The following is a 23872-nucleotide window of genomic DNA, read 5'->3' on the forward strand; positions in this document are numbered from 1 at the left end:
ACCTTGGCCGCCACCCCTTGATCGACGTAGGCAGCCCCGCCACCAATCCCCTCCCCATCACCGCCTGTAGGGTGACCTAAGTCTCTTGCTGCCCCGACGCCTTGTAACATGAGAAGAACTCGTCTATCGTCATGGCCTCCCCCCCATTCGCCTTCGGCCACGCACTCGCACAAGACAGCAAGATCTTCCACGCATTGGGAATCAACTGCCCCGGCGCTACCTCCAGGCGATTTAGCACGTCAACCACCACTTGAGGCAATGGCAGCCTCATCCCCCCTTTTAGCGCCTCCTCGTACAGGGAAAACTCCCCTGGCTTCACCATAGACGGCCTTTCCTCTGGTGTTGGCAGCCGTAAATCTACCTCCACCGGAATCTGGTACCGCTCCCTAATCGCCTCCAAATCTGCCACCGTGAGTGTGGATTTGTTTGCCTTAGTGTGCCACTGCTCAGACTCCACTTGGTTTAGTGGCTTTGGGGCCAATATCAGGGCCGACGCCTCCGTCCTGTACTGCGCTGCTAACTCCTCCCCATCATCATCCCCCAACGGGTCCACCCTCACATTAACTACTTCTTCTTGTGCCATTTCTAGGGCTTGCTCACAAAACACTTCTGACGCAGACGCAAGGAAGTTGAAAGAATGCTACACAGATATGTCGCACGCCGTGAAGGAGTTAACACTTGGATATTTTGAGTTTTTGTACAAAGGTAGGTGAAACGCATTATACCAAAAACCTACGGTTTTACCCGTAATCCATGGATCCACATTAATTTTCGCCCGTTTCAAAACCTTTCAAATCAACCGCCAAAACCGCCTTTTCAAAACCCCCCGTGACCTATCGTTTCATTTTCTGCTCCAACGCTTCATTTCCCCCCACGATACTGCCACGTGTGTGGCCACGATGCACTGTCCCCTCCCCTTACCCTGTCATTTCCATTTCACATCAACACATTTTTGAGCCCCGCACCGTCCTGGTCGGCACGCCTCACGGTCGGCACACCTCACGGTCGACCCCTCCCGCTCGGTCACCCTCGCGGTCGGCACGCCTCACGGTCGACCCCTCCCGCTCGGCCACCCTCGCGATCGGCAAGCCTCACGGTCGACCCCTCCTCCCCGGCCACCCTCGCGGTCAGTTTCTCCCGCCCAGTCACCCTTGTGGTCGGCACGCCTTCCAGTCGGCCTCTCCACTCGGTTCACACTTCTCTTCCTTATTACTATTCCCTTCGTTGGTCTAAAGCTGCACTCGGAAATGGGGAACTACTGACATAGATAGGCCCACAAGGCATACGGCCCACAGTAAACCACCCCAAACCCATCGCTTGGGACCAATGATATAACCCGGTTGGCAAAGCCCAGGACAGCTGGAGGCCATCTAGACATGGAGGGCCAATGGCATTTGGGCACATGGCAGGTGGGACACGGGCCACATCAGCAGACAAAGATCTGCAGAGTTATTATCACAGCACATCACCATTAATGCATCCCATCACAGCATTTATTACGACAGCACCCCCCCGCCGGAACAGAGCCCCCATCACCCTGAACAAGGTAAGCTACGGCATAGGCTTTCGGCGAAAGGAAGCACGTCACAAGAGACAGGAAAAATGATAACCAAAGAATATAAGCAAGGATAGAAGGACAAGAATAAGGTCATTTGACGGAGTCATCACCCTGAGTCAGAGTCTGAAGAGCCTGGACCAGTCCGACCCATCCACCTGGGAGGCAGAACCTTATCAATGTTAAAGTCCCCAAATGAATTAGTTTGACTATTGTGTAGAATATTTGATAATTTATTTGAGATTTATTGCCACCATTTTAGTTAACATAATATGCAAGCCTAAACGTGAGGCGACGAGAAAAGATAATGGATTCATTGAAGCAAGGCAAAAGTCAAGAATAACTTTTAAAAAATTCAATCAACTCAATAATTTCAAAAAAGTATTACAAATACTAAAAATCCATTGATTCATAATTCAGTTAACTAATATGTAAAATAGCTACTATTAAAGTATAAACATGAAATAAAACCACAAAAATAATATGGAAAGTAGGTGAACAAGAACAGTGGGAAGAAGATAATAGGTGTGTTTGGTTTGTGTTTGTAAAGTAGTTTTTGAGATAAAAAGAATGAAAACTTGTTTAGTTTGTCTTTTTTTAGAAATGGTTTTAGAAAATTGTTTTGGGAAGAGAATTTTAAAAAAAGTGATTGATTTGATGTGTATGAGAGAGAGTGATTTTGAAAAGTAAGTAACTAAACAAAATTTTGAGATTTTTTTTAGAAAAATTTGTTTGGCTTGATTACTCTTGAAAATTTGTTTGTAGAGAATTTTTCCCAAAAATTTTTCTGAAAAACAAACCAAACAACACAAATAAGTTTATGATTATAGTTTTATTGAAAGAGTTGGATAGAGGGATCATATTGCAACAGTGGAAAACTGTATATATGTTTAAATTGAATTGTAAGACCTTGTTTGGGAATATGCTATTTTAGTAATTTTTTAAATTTTTACGAAAAGATATACAAAAAAATAGAGAAAGTGATGTAAAAATTTATAGTAACTTTTACACTAAAACAAAGGTTGTCAAATGAGGCCTAAGTATCTAACTAAAAATTTTACTGAAACTACTTGGCTATTTGTACAATTTGATCCGATGTCTCACTATGAGTTAAAAGAATTTTCCGGCTTTTTTTTTTAGAAAAATTATAAAGAAGTTTAACAAAAATAATTACCATAAATTATATTTTTTAATTTTCAAATTTTATTCTCTAATAAAAGTGAAAATTATATGAAAAAAATTACTTACTATTTTTTTATCCACTTAATTTATATTTTTTTTAGATAAATTACAAATACACCTCCTGAGATTTGATTAAAATATAAATCACCCCATGTAATTTTGAAAATTACATTTCACCCCTGAGGTTTCTAATTTTATAACAAATCGTCTCTTTTATTAATAAATTATCAAGTCAATTAACAGTTTTTAATGATATTAGAAATATATTTCAATTAATAATTTAGGAATTTTATTATTATATAGGAGAGAAATTATGAATTTAATTTTTTTAATTAATTTTGTTAAATAAAAAATACTAATAAAGAGATATTTATAATTTTTTAAATTATAAAAGACAATCCATACTTTAAACAAATTAAAAAAAATATATTTATAATTTATTTATTTATTTATTTTTTTAAGTATATTTTGAGAACTCGGGAATCAATTTCATTGCAAAGTAGTCAAGAATTCCAGCGTAGTGGGATTGACTGTCATCTCCCATTATTCATGTGGAAAAGAAAATCATTTATGTCAACCTCTAACTAATCTCTCTCTCTCCATGGTAAGCTTTGCCTTGCAACAAAAGGGAAAATTAGGCCTCTTGTAAGAAGTGTTATATTATTTGGATTACATTATTTTTTATTTTTTAAAAAATTTATAAAGCTTTGGATTATAAAGCTTTATATGCAAGAAATGTTATTTATTTTTTGTTAGTAGGTATTTTAATATTATAATGTATTATAGGTTGATTTTTTCTTTTCTTTCTCTCCAAGTCTCTTCGAGTCTTCATCAAGTCCACCAATTCTTATCCTCTCCAAGACTTCCAAGGTAAGTTTCCAAAGTCTTGGTCTTGGTCCACCATCCTTATCTATCCAAGTCCTCATCCGTTTCATATACACCAAGGCACCTCCAAGCCTTATCTCTTATATATTTGAGCTAATGTCTTATCTTAGTGCAAGGGTGAAGAAGTTTTGGTTGTATTGTTATGTCATGAGTAAGATTATCAGGCAAATAAAAAAGGTGTGTGCGATAAAGCTTTGGGTTCAACCAATTGTGCAGTATTGGTGAACCATACGACTTAGTCGGGCTGTTGTATCCTGGGGGGATAAGTCAAGGTTTTTCTGCTACATCGATGTGAGGCTTTGCCTAACCGCAGAGGGCTTGAATCTCCTTAAAGAGAGCGATTTTCCCGCGCCTCAGCCCTTATATTAGTCATTGTAACTTTTATGTTTTGTAATTTCTGGTGTTTATTTGTAATTATCACCAACAAGTTTAAGGAGATTCAAATAGCAAAAATCCATGGAGCCAGTACTGTAGAAGCCCAACGAGAATACCGGCGATCTCAACAAGCCCTTTCGGTTCAAGGAAGCTCATTTCAAGAGATAGAAAGGCAAGGTGTTTTTCTACCTCAGTCTCCTCAAGGTGGCCTATATCCTGACCGAGAAAAATTCGGACAAAGTCCCCATTGAACAGATGGCCGACGAGGAGTATGCTGCTCATCTTGAAAAAATCGAGAAATACAACACAGATGAGTATAAATATCGATACTATCTTTTGAACTGTCTTTCAGATCAATTTTATGATTATTATGATACTACTTACACTACTGTTAAGAAAATTTGGAAAGCCTTGCAGAAAAAATATGACACTGAAGAGGCAGGCGCTAAAAAAATATGCTGCAAGTCGTTTTTTCCGCTATCAGATGATAGATGAAAAATCAGTGGTGGAGCAAGTTCAAGATTTTCAGATGTTAATAGCTAAAGTTAAATCTGAAGGCATCAAAATTGGAGACAATCTTGTTGTAGCAGGTATTGTTGACAAACTTCCATCATCTTGGAGGGAGTTCCAGAAGTCAATGCGTCACAAGCAAAAAGAGACGTCCTTGGAGACTCTAATCACACGGATTCGGGTGGAAGAGGAAGCACGAGGACAAGATGCACTTATGACACATGAGCATTCCACTGCAAAGGTAAATTTAACTTCTAGAAATACTTTACCTAAAGGTCGATTTCATAAAAATAGTCACTTGAAGCCAGTTAAGAAAATTTGAAAAAATACTAGAAGGCCACAAAATAAAAATTACCTGAGGCAAAAGAAATGGAACCAAGAACCCCCTTCACAAGATTTGACAAACGTGACATGTTTTGTGTGTGGCAAAAGTGAGCATATTGCTCGAACTTGCAAATTTCGGAAACAACAGTCTCGACCACAGGCTAATGTTATCGAGGAACCATTTGTGGCTATGATTACAGATATTTTTATGGTTCAATCTTTGAAAAAGTGGTGGGCAGACTCTGGTGCCAATAGGCATGTCTGCTATGATAAAGATTGGTTCAAAGATTTCACTCCTTTTAATGAGAAGATGACTGTTATGCTTGGTGACTCCAGTTTAACCAAGGTGCTCGAGTATGGGGATGTTGAGCTGAATTTTACCTTTGGACGTGTGCTTGTCTTAAAAGATGAGTTGTACACACCGTCCATGAGGAAAAATTTGATGTCAAGTTGTTTGCTCAACAAAGCTGGTTTCAAGCAGACTATCGAATCTGACCAATGTGTAATCACTAAAAAAGGCATATTTGTGGGGAAAGGGTATGCTTGTGATGGAATGTTTAAATTAAATGTTGAGAATAAGAAAGTACATGTTTCTATTTACATACTGTCTTCTATGAATTTTTGGCATGCTCGTCTGTGTCATATTAATAGCCGATATGTGAAAGTCATGAGTAGTTTAAGATTAATTCCCAGACTAACAAATAAGTTTGAGAAATGTGAAATTTGCAGTCAAGCAAAAATAACTAAAAGACCTCATAAAAGTGTGGTGAGAAATACTGAATTGTTAGAATTAATTCACACTGATTTATGTGAATTTGAAGGAATTTTAACACGTGGTGGAAATAGATATTTTATCACTTTTATTGATGATTTTTCAAAATACACTTATGTATACTTCTTGAAAAATAAAAGTGATGCTTTTGAAAAATTTAAAGAATTCCTTCTTGAAGTTGAAAATCAATTCGGTAAAAAGATTAAAAGATATAGAAGTGATAGAGGCCGGGAGTATGAATCTTTTGGATTCAACTCGTTTGCTCAGTCTTTGGGAATAATCCATGAAACTACTCCACCATATTCACCTGCATCTAATGGTGTAGCAGAAAGGAAAAATAAAACTTTAACTGATTTAGCAAATGCTATGCTAATTGAAGCAGGTGCTCCTTCAAATTTGTGGGGAAAAGCAATCTTAACTGCATGTTATGTTATGAATAGAGTGCCACATAAAAAAAACAAAAGTTACACCTTTTGAGTTGTGGAAAGGGCATAAGCCAAATTTGAGATATTTGAGGGTTTGGAGTTGTCTAGCTTTTATTAGACTTGTGGACCCTAAAAGACCTAAATTAGGTGTGAAAACTGCCACTTGTGCTTTTCTTGGATATGCAATAAATAGTACAGCCTATAGATTTTTTGATATGGAAAACAAAATAATTTTTGAATCAGGTGATACAATTTTTCATGAAGAAAAATTTCCTTTTAAATCTAAAAATGGTGGGGGTCAAAATTATCAAGAAAATATTTTATCTGAAACTGGTTGCTCTACTCCTCTTTTACAAAACCAAGACACTGTAGTTTTTGAACCTAAAAGGAGTAAAAGAGCCATATTAGAAAAAGATTTTGGCCCTGATTATCATGTTTTTAATGTGGAGGAAACTCCATTAACTTTACAAGAAGCTTTGGCATCTCCTGACTCTGTTTTTTGGAACAAGGCTGTAAATGATGAGATGAAATCATTATTATCCAATAAAACTTGGGTATTAGTAGATTTACCACCAGGTTGTAAAACTATTGGCTGTAAATGGGTTTTGAGAAAAAAACTTAAACTGGATGGAACTATTGATAAATATAAAGCAAGGCTTGTTGCAAAAGGTTTTAAACAACAAGCAGATCTTGATTTTTTTGATACATTTTCTCCAGTTACTAGAGTTATATCCATTAGATTATTAATTACAGTGGCTGCAATTCATGATCTAAAAATTCATCAAATGGATGTTGAAATAGCTTTTTTAAATGGAGACCTGGGTGAATAAATCTGTATGGATCAACCTGAGGGTTTTGTGGAACCCGGTCAAGAAAGCAAAGTGTGCAAGCTAGTTAAATCCCTATATGGCTTAAAACAGGCCCCTAAACAGTGGCATGAGAAATTTGATTCCTGCATGATTGAAAATGGCTATAAAACAAATGAATGTGATAAATGCATTTACTATAAATCTGAAGAGAATTCACATGTCATTATTAGCCTCTATGTGGATGATCTACTTATATTTGGCTCTAATTTGCATATCATCGTGGAAACTAAAAATATGCTTAGTAGCCATTTTGATATGAAAGATCTTGGTGAGGCTAATTATATTTTGGGAATAAAAATTACCAAAACCTATAATGGTATATTTCTTGATCAGTCGCATTATGTCGAGAAAATTTTGAGAAAATATAATTTTTATAACTGCAAGTATGTTCTTACTCCTTTTGATCCTCATGTGCGTTTATTTCCTGTTGAAAATGATGAGGATGTAATTAATCAAAATGAATATGCTAGTATGATTGGTAGCTTACGTTATGCGACTGACTGTACTAGACCTGACATTGCCTATGCAGTTGGAGTACTTAGCAGGTTTACTAGCAAGCCTGGTAGTGATCACTGGCTAGCCATTGAGCGGATTATGAAATATTTATCTGGTACCACAAAATATGGCTTATTTTATAATAAGTATCCTGCAGTACTTGAAGGTTACAGTGATGGTGATTGGAATACCTTGTCAGGTGATTCATTATCAACCACTGGTTACTTATTTACATTGGGAGGTGGTGCTATAAGTTAGAAATCGAAAAAACAAACCATTATTGCTAATTCAACAATGGAGGCTGAGCTTATTGCTTTAGCTACAGCCAGTGAAGAAGTAAATTGGTTAAGAGATTTGTTAAATGAAATCTCTTATTAGGAAAAACCGATTCCACCTATATTGATTCATTGTGATAGCACCGCAGCAATTGGTCGAGTTAATAGCTGTTATTATAACGGTAAATCCAGACCTATTAGAAGAAAACACAGTACTGTGAGATCTTATATGAATAATGGCATTATAAATGTGGATTATATTAAATCTGGTGATAATCTTACAGATCCATTAACTAAGGCCTTAGCAAGAGATAGAGTCTGGAATACATCGAGGGGGATGGGGTTGAAGCCCATTGAATATAGTAGGAGCCATGTATGAGGATACTCAACCCATCGACCAGAGATCCTGTAACTGGGTTCAATGAGAAAAACGATCATATGATGGCCGTGAGAAATGCACTAAATTACTTTTTTTCCATCCCTATGATGTAAGTGCATTTAACCTGTAACATTGTAGAGGCTAAGTTATTAAAAAAACTCTTAATGAATTTCTGTAGCTCTTATTGAGTGGGGTGTCATAGTTACAGGAACACCCTTGACAGAATTCACCTATATGAGTGTGGTAGTGGGACCGCTACCTATGAGATTTAGGCTAATTCTCGAATACACTCATGAATCCTATGATCGCACAAGGCCGTAATGTGCTAACTTTTAAAGCTTTTGTGAACACTTGGAATATTATGTGTGTGCAATAATTATTTATTTCCCTTAAGTGGTCATAGTTCAATGCTGAGCATACTATTGGCTCTAGAGTAAATATTATTGTTTCACTAATGGATGTTCAATGTAGAGCACACCTACCATGATGCATAATATCCTTATTTGCCTAATAATCTCAGTTTCTTGTTACCTATAATATTAAAATAGGTGGGGGAATGTTAGCAGGTATTTTAATATTATAATGTATTATAGGTTGGTTTTTCTTTTCTTTCTCTCCAAGTCTCTTCGAGTCTTCATCAAGTCCACCAATTCTTATCCTCTCCAAGACTTCCAAGGTAATTTTCCAAAGTCTTGGTCTTGGTCCACCATGCTTATCCATCCAAGTCCTCATCTGTTCCACCAAGGCACCTCCAAGCCTTATCTCCTATATATTTGATCTAATGTTCTATCTTGGTGCAAGGGTGAAGAAGTTTTGGTTTTATTGTTATGTCTTGAGTGAGATTATCAGGCAAATAAAAAGGGTGTGTGTGATAAAGCTTTGGGTTCAACCAATTGTGCAGTATTGGTGAACCATACGACTTAGTCGGGCTATTGTATCTTGGGGAGGACAAGTCAAGGTTTTTCTGCTGCACCGGTGTGAGACTTTGCCTAACCGCAGAGGGCTTAAATCTCCTTAAAGAGAGCGATTTTTCCGCACCTCAGCCCTTATATTAGTCATTGTAACTTTTATTTTTTGTAATTTCTAGTGTTTATTTGTAATTATCACCAACATTTTTTAAAACTTTGGATTAAAAGTTTTATTTTTTTAAAATAATATAATCCAAAGCTTTATGTCTTTTCATAATATAATCCAAGCTTTATATTATTTTTTTTTATTTTTTATAGGTCATTTCATAATAAATATTAAAAAAAAAGTCAATTTTTTTAACATTTCTTAAAACAATCCTTAATTAATAAATTTTAAAATTTTTAGTTTTCTTACACGTGTATTAACCTTAACAGTTTAGAGATTTGTTAGACACAAAAATAAATAAACAATTTTATATGACGTAGTTGCTCTCGTGTGGGTTTTTTTTATAAATAAAAAAAGTGTTATAAATTTTCACTAATTTAATTGTATAATTGTTTAGTATGGATATAATACTCTCAATTATTTTCATTGTTATTCAACATTCATAATATCAATCAATTATGTCATTATTTGAAAAAAAATTTCAATAACTAAACTAATATTTTGCTAGAAATTTTTTACTTTTTATTTTTATAACTGTTTTTAGATGTAGATAACGATATATGGTCATCCTACAGAGAAGGCTGAGCTTAACAAGTTGTTATTATTATTACATCTCCTAGGGCCATGTTTGTTTGGGCGGACTGGATTAGTATTCCCATGACTAATAATCCTGGGATTACAAATTCGTTGGATTGTATATCCAACGAATTCGTTAGATTAACTAAAAGTCAAGTTTAAAATAATTAGTCCGTACTTCACTTGTTTAACCAAACATCGGATTAATAATTTTATTGGACTATTAATCCAATCCCAAGCTCATGTCCACCTAAACAAACATGGCCCTAGTGTACAATAATGTTAGAAATGGATTGATAATGAATAGACAAGACAAGTTGAGATGAGAACCATCACATAACATGTCGTTATGTATCAATTTAATAATAGAGATAAATTTGATATTTTTTTAAATACAAATAAAATTATAGCATGATATTTTTTATTTAACATATGATCGAATTAAAACTCTCAATTTATTATATATATATATATATATATATATGTATATTTTACATTTGAGTTTATTATTACTTCAAGATTTGGGCTACATTGGGTTGAAGGTTGACACTACTGTGGGTTAATAATTAATGCTCCAACAAAATTTGCTTGCCACCTTTTTAGTTAATGCTGTAATTCTTCCCTCAATGTCATTACTAGTAGTTGTTATTGGACTATTGCACCCAAAGAAAAAATTGCAAATAAAATAAAATTAAAAAAATTATCTCCACACTACATCATTTGATGGGACTTAAGATTTGATTTGATTTTTATTTCTACTCTACATCATAGTCATAGGGACAACAACAACTAAATACTTCATAGATTTATAAGGGCATTTGTAATGAGTTAAATTTGTGCTTTAAAATACATATTAAATAATAAAAAGTGATAAAAAATAATATAATAATTTTGTGTTAGCTGTTTTAACTTTTATTCAGATGTTTTGCCTAATAGATCCTCTGTTCCCCTATCTAAAAATAAATAAAAATATTTGTTAATTTAAGAAGTAAATAGGTGTTCCAACGGTGTAATGTATTTAGGTGTTGTTTGGAAAGTGGGTTGGTTTTTTGGTTTTTTTTTGCTATTTTAGCCTAGGCTAAAAAGTTTGATTTGGGAAGAACTCTTTGATTTTTTTGTTTTTTTGACTTTTTTTTGTGAGAGAATAGTGTAACGATTATAGATTGGATGTGATGTTTTTTTTTTTGTGGCTAAAATAGTCTATTTTGTCTTTTGTGACTAAAATAATAAAAAAACTCCAAATAGCTCTTTCCAAACGGAGCCTAAAGTAGTTATGTATGAGTGTGATTTAATTAAAGAGAAAAAAAAAATTGACAATTTACAAAAAAAAAAAAAACTATAGAAATCACAACTTTTCCTCTTTTCGAAGTCATAGTTAGCAACTATTTTAACAACAAAAGTAATTAACAAGAAGGAACGTGCGTTGGAAACAAAAAATAAAATATAAAATATCGTTAACTGCGATATATTTTACTTCAATAGGTTTTTGGAGAATTTATTAGAGATACTCTAAGACAATTCGTGTTATAGAAATGAAAAATATATATACATACAAGGTTTATATATTAGAATCATGATTTATATCAAAAAAAATTAAAATTCTTTTCAAAATTTATAACTAAACAAAATTTTCAAAATTCAGTTCAAAAACTTTTTTCAAAACTTATAACTAAACTATTTTCAAAACTCTATTTGTTTTTTAAAAAAAAAAATCAAAATTTTTTTATATTGCTCTTTAATTAATTATTTATTTAAAAAAAACCAATTTATTTTTATTTTTATTTTTGGAAAAAATACTTTTTATTTTTGTCAAAAAAAATATTTTGTTATTTTTTTAAGTATTGACCAAATAATTGTTATGATTTAGATGTATATGGTTGATTCAAAATTTTTTAAATTTTTTTAAAAATAAATAAAAAGTAATGGGTGATGCACTAATAAATCCCAAATTGAAAAATTATAAACTGTTTGGTCCTGAAAGTTTTCTTATAGACTAAAAGGTCCCATTATATGTAAATTGACCGTTGAGGGCATATATATTGCGGGGGTGAGTTGGAACATTATTGGGCAAATTTGGTCAATTCTGTAGTAACCCTGACTCGTAGTTAGCTACTAATTAGTAATTAAGAATGTTAATTAAGCGGATTAAATAAATTATGGGTTTGTTATGTAATTTGCATGACCTTTTGGCTTTCTATCTATTACTAGTGGAAATATCTGTCTAGAAATCTACTTTAATATAAAGATTGAAAGCCTTATCGGCATCTGAAATTGGAATTAGTTACATTAATGTGTTATTTGGAATTTTTAGAACACCATGGCAAATTTTATTAAAAATGGATTCGGTTTGATAAAAATCGCATGTGAGTAAATGGAACCTTGATGGGAACTATTTTGGATTAATTGAATTTCGTGCCAACCTGAATAAATTAAGATTACTTATATCTGATTTAAATAATGCACAAATGATGCCTAACCTAATCCTATTAATGATCCAAGATGTGATTTAGTGTGTAATGTGTTGAGGCATTTTTGTAGTGTTGGGTATAGGGGATAAATTCTTGTGTGTGGGTTGGAAGCTTGCATGTGTGTGTGCGCATATGTAGTGTGCTCAAGAAGTGAGGTGGGTGTTGTGTACTTTAGCCGAGTGAGAGAGCCTTTGTGTCATTCTCTTGCTCCTCTAGTTCTCTGGGTTGAGAGAGTTAACCTTAGAGAGAGAGAGAGAGTTTAGCTAAAAGAGTGAGAGAGTAAGCTCAAGAGGTTGGAGAAGAGGAAGGAAACTGAGAGGATTCACTCCCACACTTCTGAAATCAAGCTCTAGGTAAGAATCCTTAGCATATCTTCTGCAGCTAGCTTCCATACATCATGATTTCAACTCATCTTTGAACCATTCTCATGAAATTGAAATGAAGTTGGGTCTTTGAGCAAGAAAATGGCTTGTGTGCATGTGTATGGAGGATTATACCTTGTTCATTCGTGTCTTGGGATTTGCTCTTAGAGTCCTTGCATGCATGTAAGTTTTAATCATGTTTATAGCTTCAGAACTCATGAGTGTGTAGATCACCATTTGCATGTTTGGAAGAAAGCAAGAAAATGATTTGAAAATCTTTCATGCATGAGCTGACAAGTTCAAATTTGCTAAATCCATGAGTTTTGAGCTAAAGGTTTGAAAAGGGCTATGTATCTGTGTTTTAGTAAAGTTTTCCAAGTATTTTGATCAAGCTTTGCATGAACATAGCCATTAAAATAGCATTTGAAGCTCAAACTCTATTTTTGAAAACCCAGATTTTTACAGTCCGCTCGAGCGAGGAAACCTGTGCTCGAGTAGAGAATGCGAGCTTTCAGTATTTTTTTTCAAACATGAGCTCTCCGCTCGAGCGACCACTTGGACGCTCGAGCGAACCCTTTGCATGTTGACAATTCGCTCGAGCGTAGGATTTGTAGCTCGAGCGTGGATTATGACCAACCAGTACTTTTTCCAAATTTGCAAGTCGCTCGAGCGAAGGAAGTCACGCTCGAGCGACCCCTCTCATTTTGCAGTTCCGCTCGAGCAAGGAAATCTACGCTCGAGCGGGGACCTTATTTTCAGAAATTTTACCTAAGTGTTCCAACTCATATTTTGGCATCCTCATTGCATCTTAGGCATTCCTAAGCCTTAATTGAGCTTTGATAATGAGGTTATGAATTAGAAACACACTAAGAAAAGAATGTGCCAGGTTCCGAGATTGCAAGTGTGTGTGTGTGTTTTAATTAATGTGCTAAGTTTGAACAAGAACTAACGTAATGAAAGTTAAGCTGTGTTGACCCTGTGAACGTGTAATGATGAGATATGTTGTGCTATGTACTTTTGTGATTGTAGGTCAATGTCTGAAGATTGATTAACCATTTGCGATAACCACTGTGAGTAACGTTATCGTAAAGATACGTTTATATGAATTATGTTCCAAATGAAATATGATACGCTATGATTTCTGAAATGTTATCTGTTTACGTGAACGAACATTCCAAGTTTGAAATCTATTATGGCATCCATAGATAGTCCCAAGTCATGGGGAACGGCATGAAAATGCAGGTCCATGACATACAAGTAATTACGAGATCTCGTTAGCCACTTCATTGTGATGATATGTGTTTAATCGGTATCCGGGACCGATTACTCTAGTCGGAAGACATTCTATGATGTGTTCTATGGGATATACTATTATTATGTTCTGATATGAGGATGATTATGCTATGATCTATTTTCCGCTTATGATATGTTCTGATTTCGTTCACTAACCTCTTTACCTTAATGTTATTCACTGAGTTTTAACTCACTGTTTGTATATATATATGTATAGGTGAGCATTCTGGAGTTCAAGCCCGAAGGCTTTTGTCTGGATCTGTGATCCGTTGTCAGCCAACCGTTGTGCCTCACGTGGAGGTTCTCGAAGTGTCCTGTGTTCAAGTTCTGTTGGTTTTATGTATATGCATGACTTGATTTAATTCTGCTGGTTGTACTTAAAATACTGTAATGTGTGTGGGTATAATGCATAGTTGACTTTTGGTTATTGTATATAAAGTTTTTTATATTTTTTTTCCTATAAGTCAGCACAGCTCATTGGACAACTAAATATATATAATTACTTCCGTTAGCCCCTTAATCTTGTTAATCTATTCAGAGGCCTTCGGTAATCCAAGGATTACTGGCCAGTTACGATGCTAAACCTATAGGGGCAGGTTTGGGTCGTGACAAATTCACATTGTGTGAAATTACAAAACTGGGACATCATTTCCTAATAGTGTTGCATTATTATTTCTTTCTTGGGAAGTGGTGAAGTTGCAGAGATGGAAACATTTGAGGTGTCGATGTGAAAACGACGAACATCGAGGTATTTGGGAAAGGAAACCTACATTCCAAAACGAAGAGGGCAGAAATAATTGGGGCAAGGTAACTGTAATTTGTGGGAACCCTAATGTGAATGTTCACAATTGTTGCCGTGGGTTCGAACATTGTAAACACATTTGGTGAAAGCGCAGAGGGATCGTTGACATTGACATTGTAATTGTATGCGTGAAGATGTATTGTGGATTAAACGTCGTTATTAGAAGCCGATAGTTAAAGGTGTTAATTCTATAGACGTCTAAGCATGACAATGCGAAATGGAGGTATGTGCTGTGTTATATTCATGTTTTGATTTGCAAACTTGTTTGATTGATAGTAACAAAAATGGTTGGGGGTGATGTGTTGTTGTTTTGAACTGTATGTCGAAACGGAGGCAGGGTTTACGGTAATGAGTATGATGTTACTGTGCATGCTTAGGAAAGGGATACATGTGGAAGTTTGATGTTGTGTTGAAAATTATTGATGTGTTTGTATGTGTAAACTGTTAAGAGTTTTGAGCAAACATTATTGGTACGATATTGGGAATGATTAACGTATGTAAAGTGGTGTTTTGAAATGTGTTGCAGGTTGTGTTGTGAAATTTTAACTAAATAACATTGAAAATTTTCATGTGTATTTGTATTTGCAGACAATAATGTATACGGTAAGTCAATTAATATGTTCAAAATGAGTGTTGTGGAACGTACCGATCAGCGTGCGTGGGATTTAATCGTTGATGTTTTAAGGCGTGTGTATGGAATTATATGGGTTGGGATGGGAAAATAGTTGTTTGGGTGTTGTAACGGTGAATGAGTCGAAAACATTTTCAGGAAACATATAAATTCCCCAACACCACGACTCACCTACCAAATCCCCATCCAACACACCGAATCCCTCATTTAGGAATAACGAATCACACAAAGGGTATTAATGTAAACTCCAAAAGACTCAAAATCAACTCAACAAACATTACTAAACAAAAGGGACTAAATGGTGCAGAAAAAAACTCTTAAGACTAAATGGTTCAACTTTCCACAAAGTAGGATTTATAGGTAAATTTTCCTAAAAAGTATTCAAAAAATTAAAATATTTAAAATAAATAAATAAAATATTTATATTTAAAATAAAAAATAAAAAAAATATTTAAAATAAAAATAAAATTTAAATATTACAAAATAAATAATTTTAATTTTTAAATATTTTTAAAAAATACAATGCACAAATGTAGTAAATACAGTGCACATTAAAAAAAATATTTACAATAAAAAATATTTATCCTAAATAAGAAAAATTAAGAATTTTTTTAAATATTTAGAAAAAATAAAAAAATTTGAAAATACAACTCAAAACTATTTTCAAAACCCATAATCAAATAAGTTTTCTTTTATCAAAAACTCAAAACATGATTTAAAAATTAAACCAAGCTGAGCCTAAAAGTTTTAGAGTAAAATTATATAAATGAATCTTTTATTTATTTTTTTTATTGTTAAATACAAAACAATACAGTTCATATCAATAAATATAACTGGAACTCATTATTTTTTCTCACATACACGTTAACAAAGTCCATGTAACAAATAATCAAACAATATTGAGTAGTAGTTTCATGACATTATAATAATTTTGATATAATTATATCAAGGGAAATTTAGTTATAAACCCCATTTACCTTCCTTTCATTATTAAAAGGATTAAGAAAAAAATTATACTTTCTAAACCCCCTCATAATTATAAAATCTTACATAAAGGACAAAATTTATTATTTAAATATTTTATCAGACTATTCTGCCCTTACCTAAATCTTCCCACCTTCTCCACCAACCCTCTCCCCACCTTCTCTATCTCTCTCCTCCCTCTCTAAACACAGCTGAGAAAGAGGATCGTCGACGTCAAAGGCAGTGGTTACACTTCTCAGATCTACAGCATCTGATGTGGATAAGTTCAAATCTGCAGATTCGGCAGCGCAGGCGTCTTCATCTTTATCCTCTACTTTTTTGTCTTGTTTTCAGTAGTTCTACAAATCTTAGATTGCTCGAGAGCCGTCGAAGTTGGTTGAACCATCATCGAAGCTATCATCTAAACTCGATTGAATGGTGATGCTACGACGCAGGCGCACCTCTACCGCAACGATTTCGCATCATCGTCTCCAGAACTTCCTGTCGATTAGCCCCATCGTCATCATCTCTCCTTGTTGTTCTCTCTCTCTCTCTATATATATATATATATATTTTCATTCACTCATCAAATTTGGAAGTGAGTGATATAGTGTAACGGTGATCTCTCTCACACACACACATACTCTCTTCTTGTTATTGTTGTTGAATTTCATCTTTAGATCTGAATATCTATCTCAAATTTGAATATGTTGTTGTTGATGATCATGAACATATAGGATTTGGTGATGAGTTCAACAAATCTGTTTATTTATTTTAAATTTTTTGATATTGTTGATGATGATGATGAACAAATAGGATTTGGTGAACAACTTCTCGAGATGATGACCATATAGGATTTGTACAGATTGTAAATCTTTCACTACATAAGAACAAATTGATGTTATTGAACATATAAATTTTAAACAGGTAGAAAATTAGACAGATAGAAAATTCACACAAAAAATTTGGATAGATAGAAAATATACATAGATAAAATTTGAATACTCTCCTTAGATCATAGTCAAATTGTACTTCAGAGTAAAATTTTACTCTAATCAGAGTAAAATTTACTATAATTCAAAGTAAAATTTTACTCTGAAAGTACAATTTACTATGATCCAAAGTAAAATTTTACTCTGAAAGTACAATTTGACTTTTTACTCTGATAAAAAACATGTTGATTTGCTTAGCAATATAAAATTTTACTTTGAATTATAGTAAACTTTACTCTGATTCAGAGTAAAATTGTACTTTCAGAGTAAAATTTTACTCTAAGTCTCTGAATCAGGATAAAATTTACTACGATTTAAAATAAAATTTTACTCTAATTAAAAACATGTTGATTTGCTTAACAATATAAAATTTTACTCTGATTTAGAGTAAAATTTTACTATGAAATGCATTGTGAAGATAGCTTAATAGGAAAGATGATAGATATGAGGGTAATATAGTAAAATAAATAAATTTTAAAATATTAGGGGATTTTGAAAGTACATGTATAATTCTTGTCCTTTTGAAAGACAAATTAGACAGTGAGAGGTCTATCAACAAATCCCTCTTATATCAATCTTATTTTACTAAGATTAAAATAAAATTTAAAAAAAATGTTATGAAAATACAAAATAAAATAAAATAATATATATATTTAAATATAAAAAAAGATGAGAACATAGTTTTTTTTATTCATATAACTAGTGAATTTTTAATAAAAGAGAATTAAGTATTATATGAATTAAATTTTGGGTAATGTTAAGGATACCAAATTTTCTACCAAACAAATGACCAAATGTCTCACATGGGTGTGGGGTCCGCAATTTTGTGGACCCCACACCCATGTGAAACATTTGGTCATTTGTTCGGTAGAAAATTTGGGACCTATAGTACTTTCCTTAAATTTTAGGGAGTTCAATATAATTATACTAAACACGTAATATTTATTGTATTTTCTGTAAACTTTGATAAATATTATTTTTTGAATAAATTGCATTGACACCGCCTGATGTTTTTATTTAATACAGATCCCCTTACATTTGAGAAATTACCCTTACCCCTCTGTCAGATTAAAATGACATATTTGTCTTTTAACCTTTATACATGTAAAATAATAAAATAATATAGATATTTTGTTCATGTTATTTCAAAGGAAATAACAATCATATTCTTTAGTTTAACTCACACAAAAAATTGAGTTTCTCCATTTTTCATATTTTTTTATTTTTATTGAATTGTTTTAATATTTTAAACAATTTTTTAAAATTTTTTTAGATACACCTAATCTAGATATACTTAAGAAGTTTAATATTTTGTGATTTTTTTAAAATACAAAAAAAATAAAAAAATTAAAATTTAATACATTATCTTATTTTGTTATATTCAATAGATTTTTTTAGTTTTTTTTTCCACAAATTTTATACTTTTTAAATATATCTAAATTAAATTAATCTAATCTAGATATAATGCAGGAAATAAAAGATTATACAAAAAAATATAAAAATGTTGTGATAGTAATATTGTTGTAAATATAAATCATGTTTATAAGTGTTTTATTTTAAAGTGAATGGTCACCATTAAATTATAGGGTAAATTATTTATAAGTCTTATTTAGAAGACTTATACAGGATATGATCCTATGAAAAAACTTATAACCCAATAGGTCCTGTGGTTTTCTTATAGACACATCTACCTCTAATCTTAATTAATTAATAACCTTATTAATGATAATACTATATATGAAAAATCTAATATTACCATAGATTGTGATCATATGTATATGGTTAGAAATTTAAAATTCAAAAAAACTTAATTAATGACAATACCATATATAGACAATCCAATGTTACCATAAATTGTAATCATATCCATATGGTTGAAATTTTGAAATTTAAAACGAAAATGTAATATGTAAGATTCTAAACCCAACGTGACATTCTCATTTGTTTCTGAAATTCAAAATAACCTGATTAATGGTAATACCATATATGAGAAATCTAATGTTATCATACATTGTGGTCATATCTATATGTTTGGAAATTTGAAATTCAAAACATAAATATAACATGTAACATCCCAAATCCAATGTAACATTCCCAAACTCAACGTAACATTCTCATGTGCTTCTTATCCCAAATCCAACGTAAATGTAACATGTAACATCCTAAACCCACCGTAACATTCCTATATGCTTCTCATCCCAAACCCAACATGAAATTTCAATACTTCACAGTTGAATTATGAATAATGTAATCTCTTAAATGTAACATGTAACATGTAACATCTCAAATCCAATGTGACATTCTCATACTCCAATGTTGTTTGCATTTTAAAGTTTCAATTAACAACTGTAACATTTTAAATGTAACATATAGGGATACTCACAAGTTAGGTTTGAGGTGGGTAAATAGAAATCCGCTCCTGCCCCGCATCATATCGGGGGTGGGGTAAATCAGGAGGGTGATAGAAGCGGGGTGGGTGCGAGGCAAGAGGCGGGTTAATTTTTTAAGTTAAAAAATAAAAATATTAATAAAAATGATTGATAATATAGTATATTATGAATAATAATTTATACTTAATGAAAATTATATTATACAAGATAGAAAATAAATGAATAAAAATTAATATTAAGTATAATATTTTACTGTTTTAACTTTATTATAATGAAAAATAAATAAATTATATATTATATACATATAAATATATTTAATAGTAAATATAATTGGGACGGGGTTCAGGTGGAACGGAGTGGAGGAAGCAAAATTCATCCCCACCTCCATTTCTTAATCGGGGTGGAGAAAATCCGTACGGAGCACGGCGGGGGATGTGGGTGTGGGTGCGGGTGCGGGGCGGGGGAAAATGACCATTCTTATGTAACATCCCAAACCAAACGTCATATATGAGAGAGAATAAAACGTACAATAATGTAACAAAGTAGGGATATAATAATCCACTACTACAATTGATTTACACAATATAGGATCTCATGGAATACATTTCTATCTAAATAGGACTTTAAACTCTATAAAAAGTTTCACAAGATTTCACACTAAATAAGTTTTTATAATAGGACTTACAAATAATTTTTCCAAAATAAATTTGTACCATATTTCATAGGATTATTTACACGAATTTTTTTTAAACTATTGAAAAGTATCACTTTGACTCCTGAACTACGTTTGTTTGGCATATTAGGTTTGATGGGATTGTTAGGAAAATGGTTGTTTGTGAAGAGATTGTTAATATGAAGATTGTTAGCGAGTGAATTAAGTAAAAATGTGTTTGTTTTGATGATAGTGTGAGAGATAATTAGTGATGGATTGTTAAATTATTTTATATAAAATAAATAAATAAATTATTTCTATATTAAAAAAATTAGAACAAATATTAAAACAAACAGGTGCACTTGGTAAAAATAAAATAAAATTTTTATATAAAATAGACTCAATCCCTTCACTATTTTCCTATTCCCACCCAAAATCCAACCAAGCTAATCCCCCTATGTGAGGCTATTCATAGTCCCATGGGACTACTAATCCCTTTCTATTTTTGTCCACCAAACATGGGCTATGTAAGACTTACAGGATTGATAGTCCAATCCCCTTACCTATGGAGCCAAACAAACATGACCTAAATCCGTGCAAATAAAATTCATAACCTATTGAGAAGTATTACTTTGTTTCTTAAGCTGTAAAAACATATAAACAAACCTCTTAAATTATTGACGTGTTTCACTTTATTCTCTTCCGTTAGAGGACAATGTGATACTTTTCAATAATTTAGAAGATCTATTTATATACTTTTATAATTTCGGAGATAAAATGATACATTTTAATAGTTTAAAAGTATAATTTAAAATATCAAAATGATATTTTAGTTTAAGAGTTTTTGTGTAAATAATCATATTTCACAAAACCTTTTTTTTTTTGGGTAAATTACATTGACACTTCCTGAGATTTATATTTATTACAATTTCCGCCTCACCTTTTGGAAATTACATCCCCCTCCCTGAGGTTTAAAGTTTCATTACAGATTGCTCCCTCCAACAATTTAATTTTTTTTAAATACCAATTTTGCCCTCACTGGATATATTACGTTGACACCTCTCACATTTTAGAAATTACAATCCCTCCCCAAGGTTTAAAGTAACATTACCAATTGTCCTCTCGATTAGTATTAATTGAAAAAAAAAATTCATGAAAAAAAATTTAATTGGAAAAAAAAAATTAATTGAAAAAAAATTTTGCTAGTCAAAATTTTAAATTTCTGTTTAAAAAAACCAACATAAACTCATTTTTTGAATTTACGTTTTTTCTTCAAATTTATAAGTTGAGACAACCATTTATAAACTACAAAAATTATCAAACAAATTTTTATGATAATTTTTAAAATTTTGTAAATATAAATTGAAAACTGAAAACGAAATGGTTATTAAACAGGCATTGAATGGTATAAATGTCGTAAAATTAACAAATAATTAAATAAGTTACCAAAGTAAGAAATAATTTATCAAAAGATTCTTAGGTTATATATGTGGTTTGATTTTTAGAATTTTTTTTTTAAAAATTAAGAATTAATTTAGTTAAGAAATAAAAAATGAAAAATAATTATCATATTTATATAATTTTTATCTTTCGAGTGTAATAAACATAAATCTTAAGAAGTGTCAGTATAATTTTTATCTTACGTTGGTTTTTAAACAGAAATTTAAAAATTTTAATAATTAATTTTTTTTAAATAATTTTTTTTCAATTAATAATAACCGATGGACAATTGATAATGTTACTTTCAATCTTAGGGAAATAATTGTAATTTTTTAAATCTGAAAAGTGTCAATCTAATTTACCCAGCGATGAATTATTTCTTCGCGGCGCTCTAAATCCCAGCAGCAGCAGCTACTCCAAAAAAATCTCCGCCAAAACCCTAGAAAAATCGTCATGGTATAACAAACAAATCATAACTCTTTAATGTTAGTCTTGTGTTCTCTGTTTTTTTGTTTTTAATTTGAGGAAGCAAAGCACTTTGTTTATTTGTTGTTATTAGGCCCCGAAGAAGGAAAAGGCTCCGCCGTCGTCGAAGCCCGCGAAATCTGGCGGAGGAAAGCAGAAAAAGAAGGTAAGAATCATGGGTTTGTTAGGGTTAGGGTTTATGAAGTTCCATTTGTGTTAAATTTTAGAGCTTGATATGTTAATTCATTGCTGATTGTTGAGGTTTCACTTGTGAATGTTGTTGGGTTTTTCATTGTGTGTCAGATTGCGTTTAATAATACATTGCTGAATAGAATCAATTGTTGTAAGAAATTTGCTTCTTTGGAATCATTTGATTGATTTCTGATTTATTTAAGGTTTTTTCTTTTGGGTTTTCTGGGTATTATTCTTAGCAAATCCGAGAAACTTGGAACCTAGTTTGTGATGTGATGTGATGAATCAATGGTGAGGGTTTGCTTGATGTACCTATTGGGAGTATGAAATGACTACTAATTGAAGTACACTTTTTGTATTATTTAGGGCTTAATGACATTGAATTGGGTGTTTATGGTTGTCAAACTCGTTGATTCAGACCCTCTTTGTGATGGCTTTGTTCAGTTTACATATTGATTAGGGTTTGTTTACGTATTTTTTAATATTCATAATCAATTATCTTTTTATGAGAAATTAGTTGTCTGAATTAGTTTATGTATGCTATATACTGTGAATTTGTGATCAATTATCTAATATTCATAATCAATTATCTTTTACATATGGTTGTTGGTTGTGATTATTGTTTTTGCTCAAGAGCTATATGGCTTTATTTGCATTTTACATTTACTCTGCACCAAGTAGTGAAATTCCTAGAATTACTATGATACTATGCCTTTTATATAACAATTATTATGCGCTTCACGAATCATTTAAATGCTGGTTGTCTTTATGGGTTTACCGAGGTCAATAGCTTAGCAATCTCTTAGTATTCTAATTCTAATTTGACTGATTTTTGTACAGAAATGGAGTAAAGGCAAGCAAAAGGAGAAGGTAAACAACATGGTCCTTTTCGACAAGGCAACATATGATAAGCTTCTTTCAGAAGCTTCAAAGTACAAGCTTGTCACTCCATCGATCCTGTCTGACAGATTGAGGGTATGCTTGAATTCTTCCTTCTTTATCTGTAGTTGTAAATTCTAGTGTTTCTAGACCATTATAATTGGCGTGCACCATTAGATGCAAAGATTGTTTGCACACTGGATTTATGTCTGAGTCAATAGTGAGTTTTTATTGATAATTTTTCTTCGCCCCACTATCAGATTAATGGATCCCTAGCACGCAAGGCAATTAAGGATTTGATGGCAAGAGGTTCCATTAGGATGGTGTCTGCTCATGCGAGCCAGCAGATCTACACTAGGGCCACTAATACTCAGTAGACAGTATTTTCTCACTTTCCATAGTATCAAAGGAAACCTATGATCATTTTTTCTTAATTTTTGTTTGGCAGTTAAACCTTGTTGGATTTCTACATTTTTGACTTCATCAACTGAAATGCTATGCTTCGTTTATGAATCTATAAGTATTTGCTTTATCTGGTTTGCTGATTTCAACGTGTGGCTATTTTTTTGTATTTTCTTTGGTTGTGTGTTTGGATGGATCTATTTTACCGCCAATGTGTCATCAATTTGAAACAAATGTAGAAGTTG

General features: G+C 32.5%; 2 protein-coding genes across 2 annotated transcripts; both read left to right on the forward strand.

Annotated features, from left to right (window-relative positions):
- The first annotated feature begins 4421 nt into the window (after positions 1–4421).
- On the forward strand, positions 4422–20470 carry LOC145805182 (uncharacterized). Its single transcript, XM_082900239.1, has 3 exons — positions 4422–4748; positions 4980–5368; positions 20401–20470. Exons 1-3 carry the CDS (start codon positions 4422–4424, stop codon positions 20468–20470), a joined length of 786 nt encoding a protein of 261 aa, XP_082756365.1.
- Positions 20471–21972: 1502 nt separating this feature from the next.
- On the forward strand, positions 21973–23757 carry LOC114311206 (small ribosomal subunit protein eS25x-like). The gene is made up of 4 exons (XM_082901287.1): positions 21973–22145; positions 22249–22320; positions 23187–23321; positions 23486–23757. The coding sequence occupies exons 1-4, from the start codon at positions 22143–22145 to the stop codon at positions 23600–23602; spliced, it is 327 nt and encodes a 108-aa protein (XP_082757413.1). The 5' UTR covers positions 21973–22142; the 3' UTR covers positions 23603–23757.
- Positions 23758–23872: the final 115 nt, after the last annotated feature.

The sequence above is a fragment of the Camellia sinensis genome, chromosome 13 (genome assembly GCF_055761805.1).
Source record: "Camellia sinensis isolate YWXY chromosome 13, ASM5576180v1, whole genome shotgun sequence".
NCBI classification, from domain to species: Eukaryota; Viridiplantae; Streptophyta; class Magnoliopsida; order Ericales; family Theaceae; genus Camellia; species Camellia sinensis.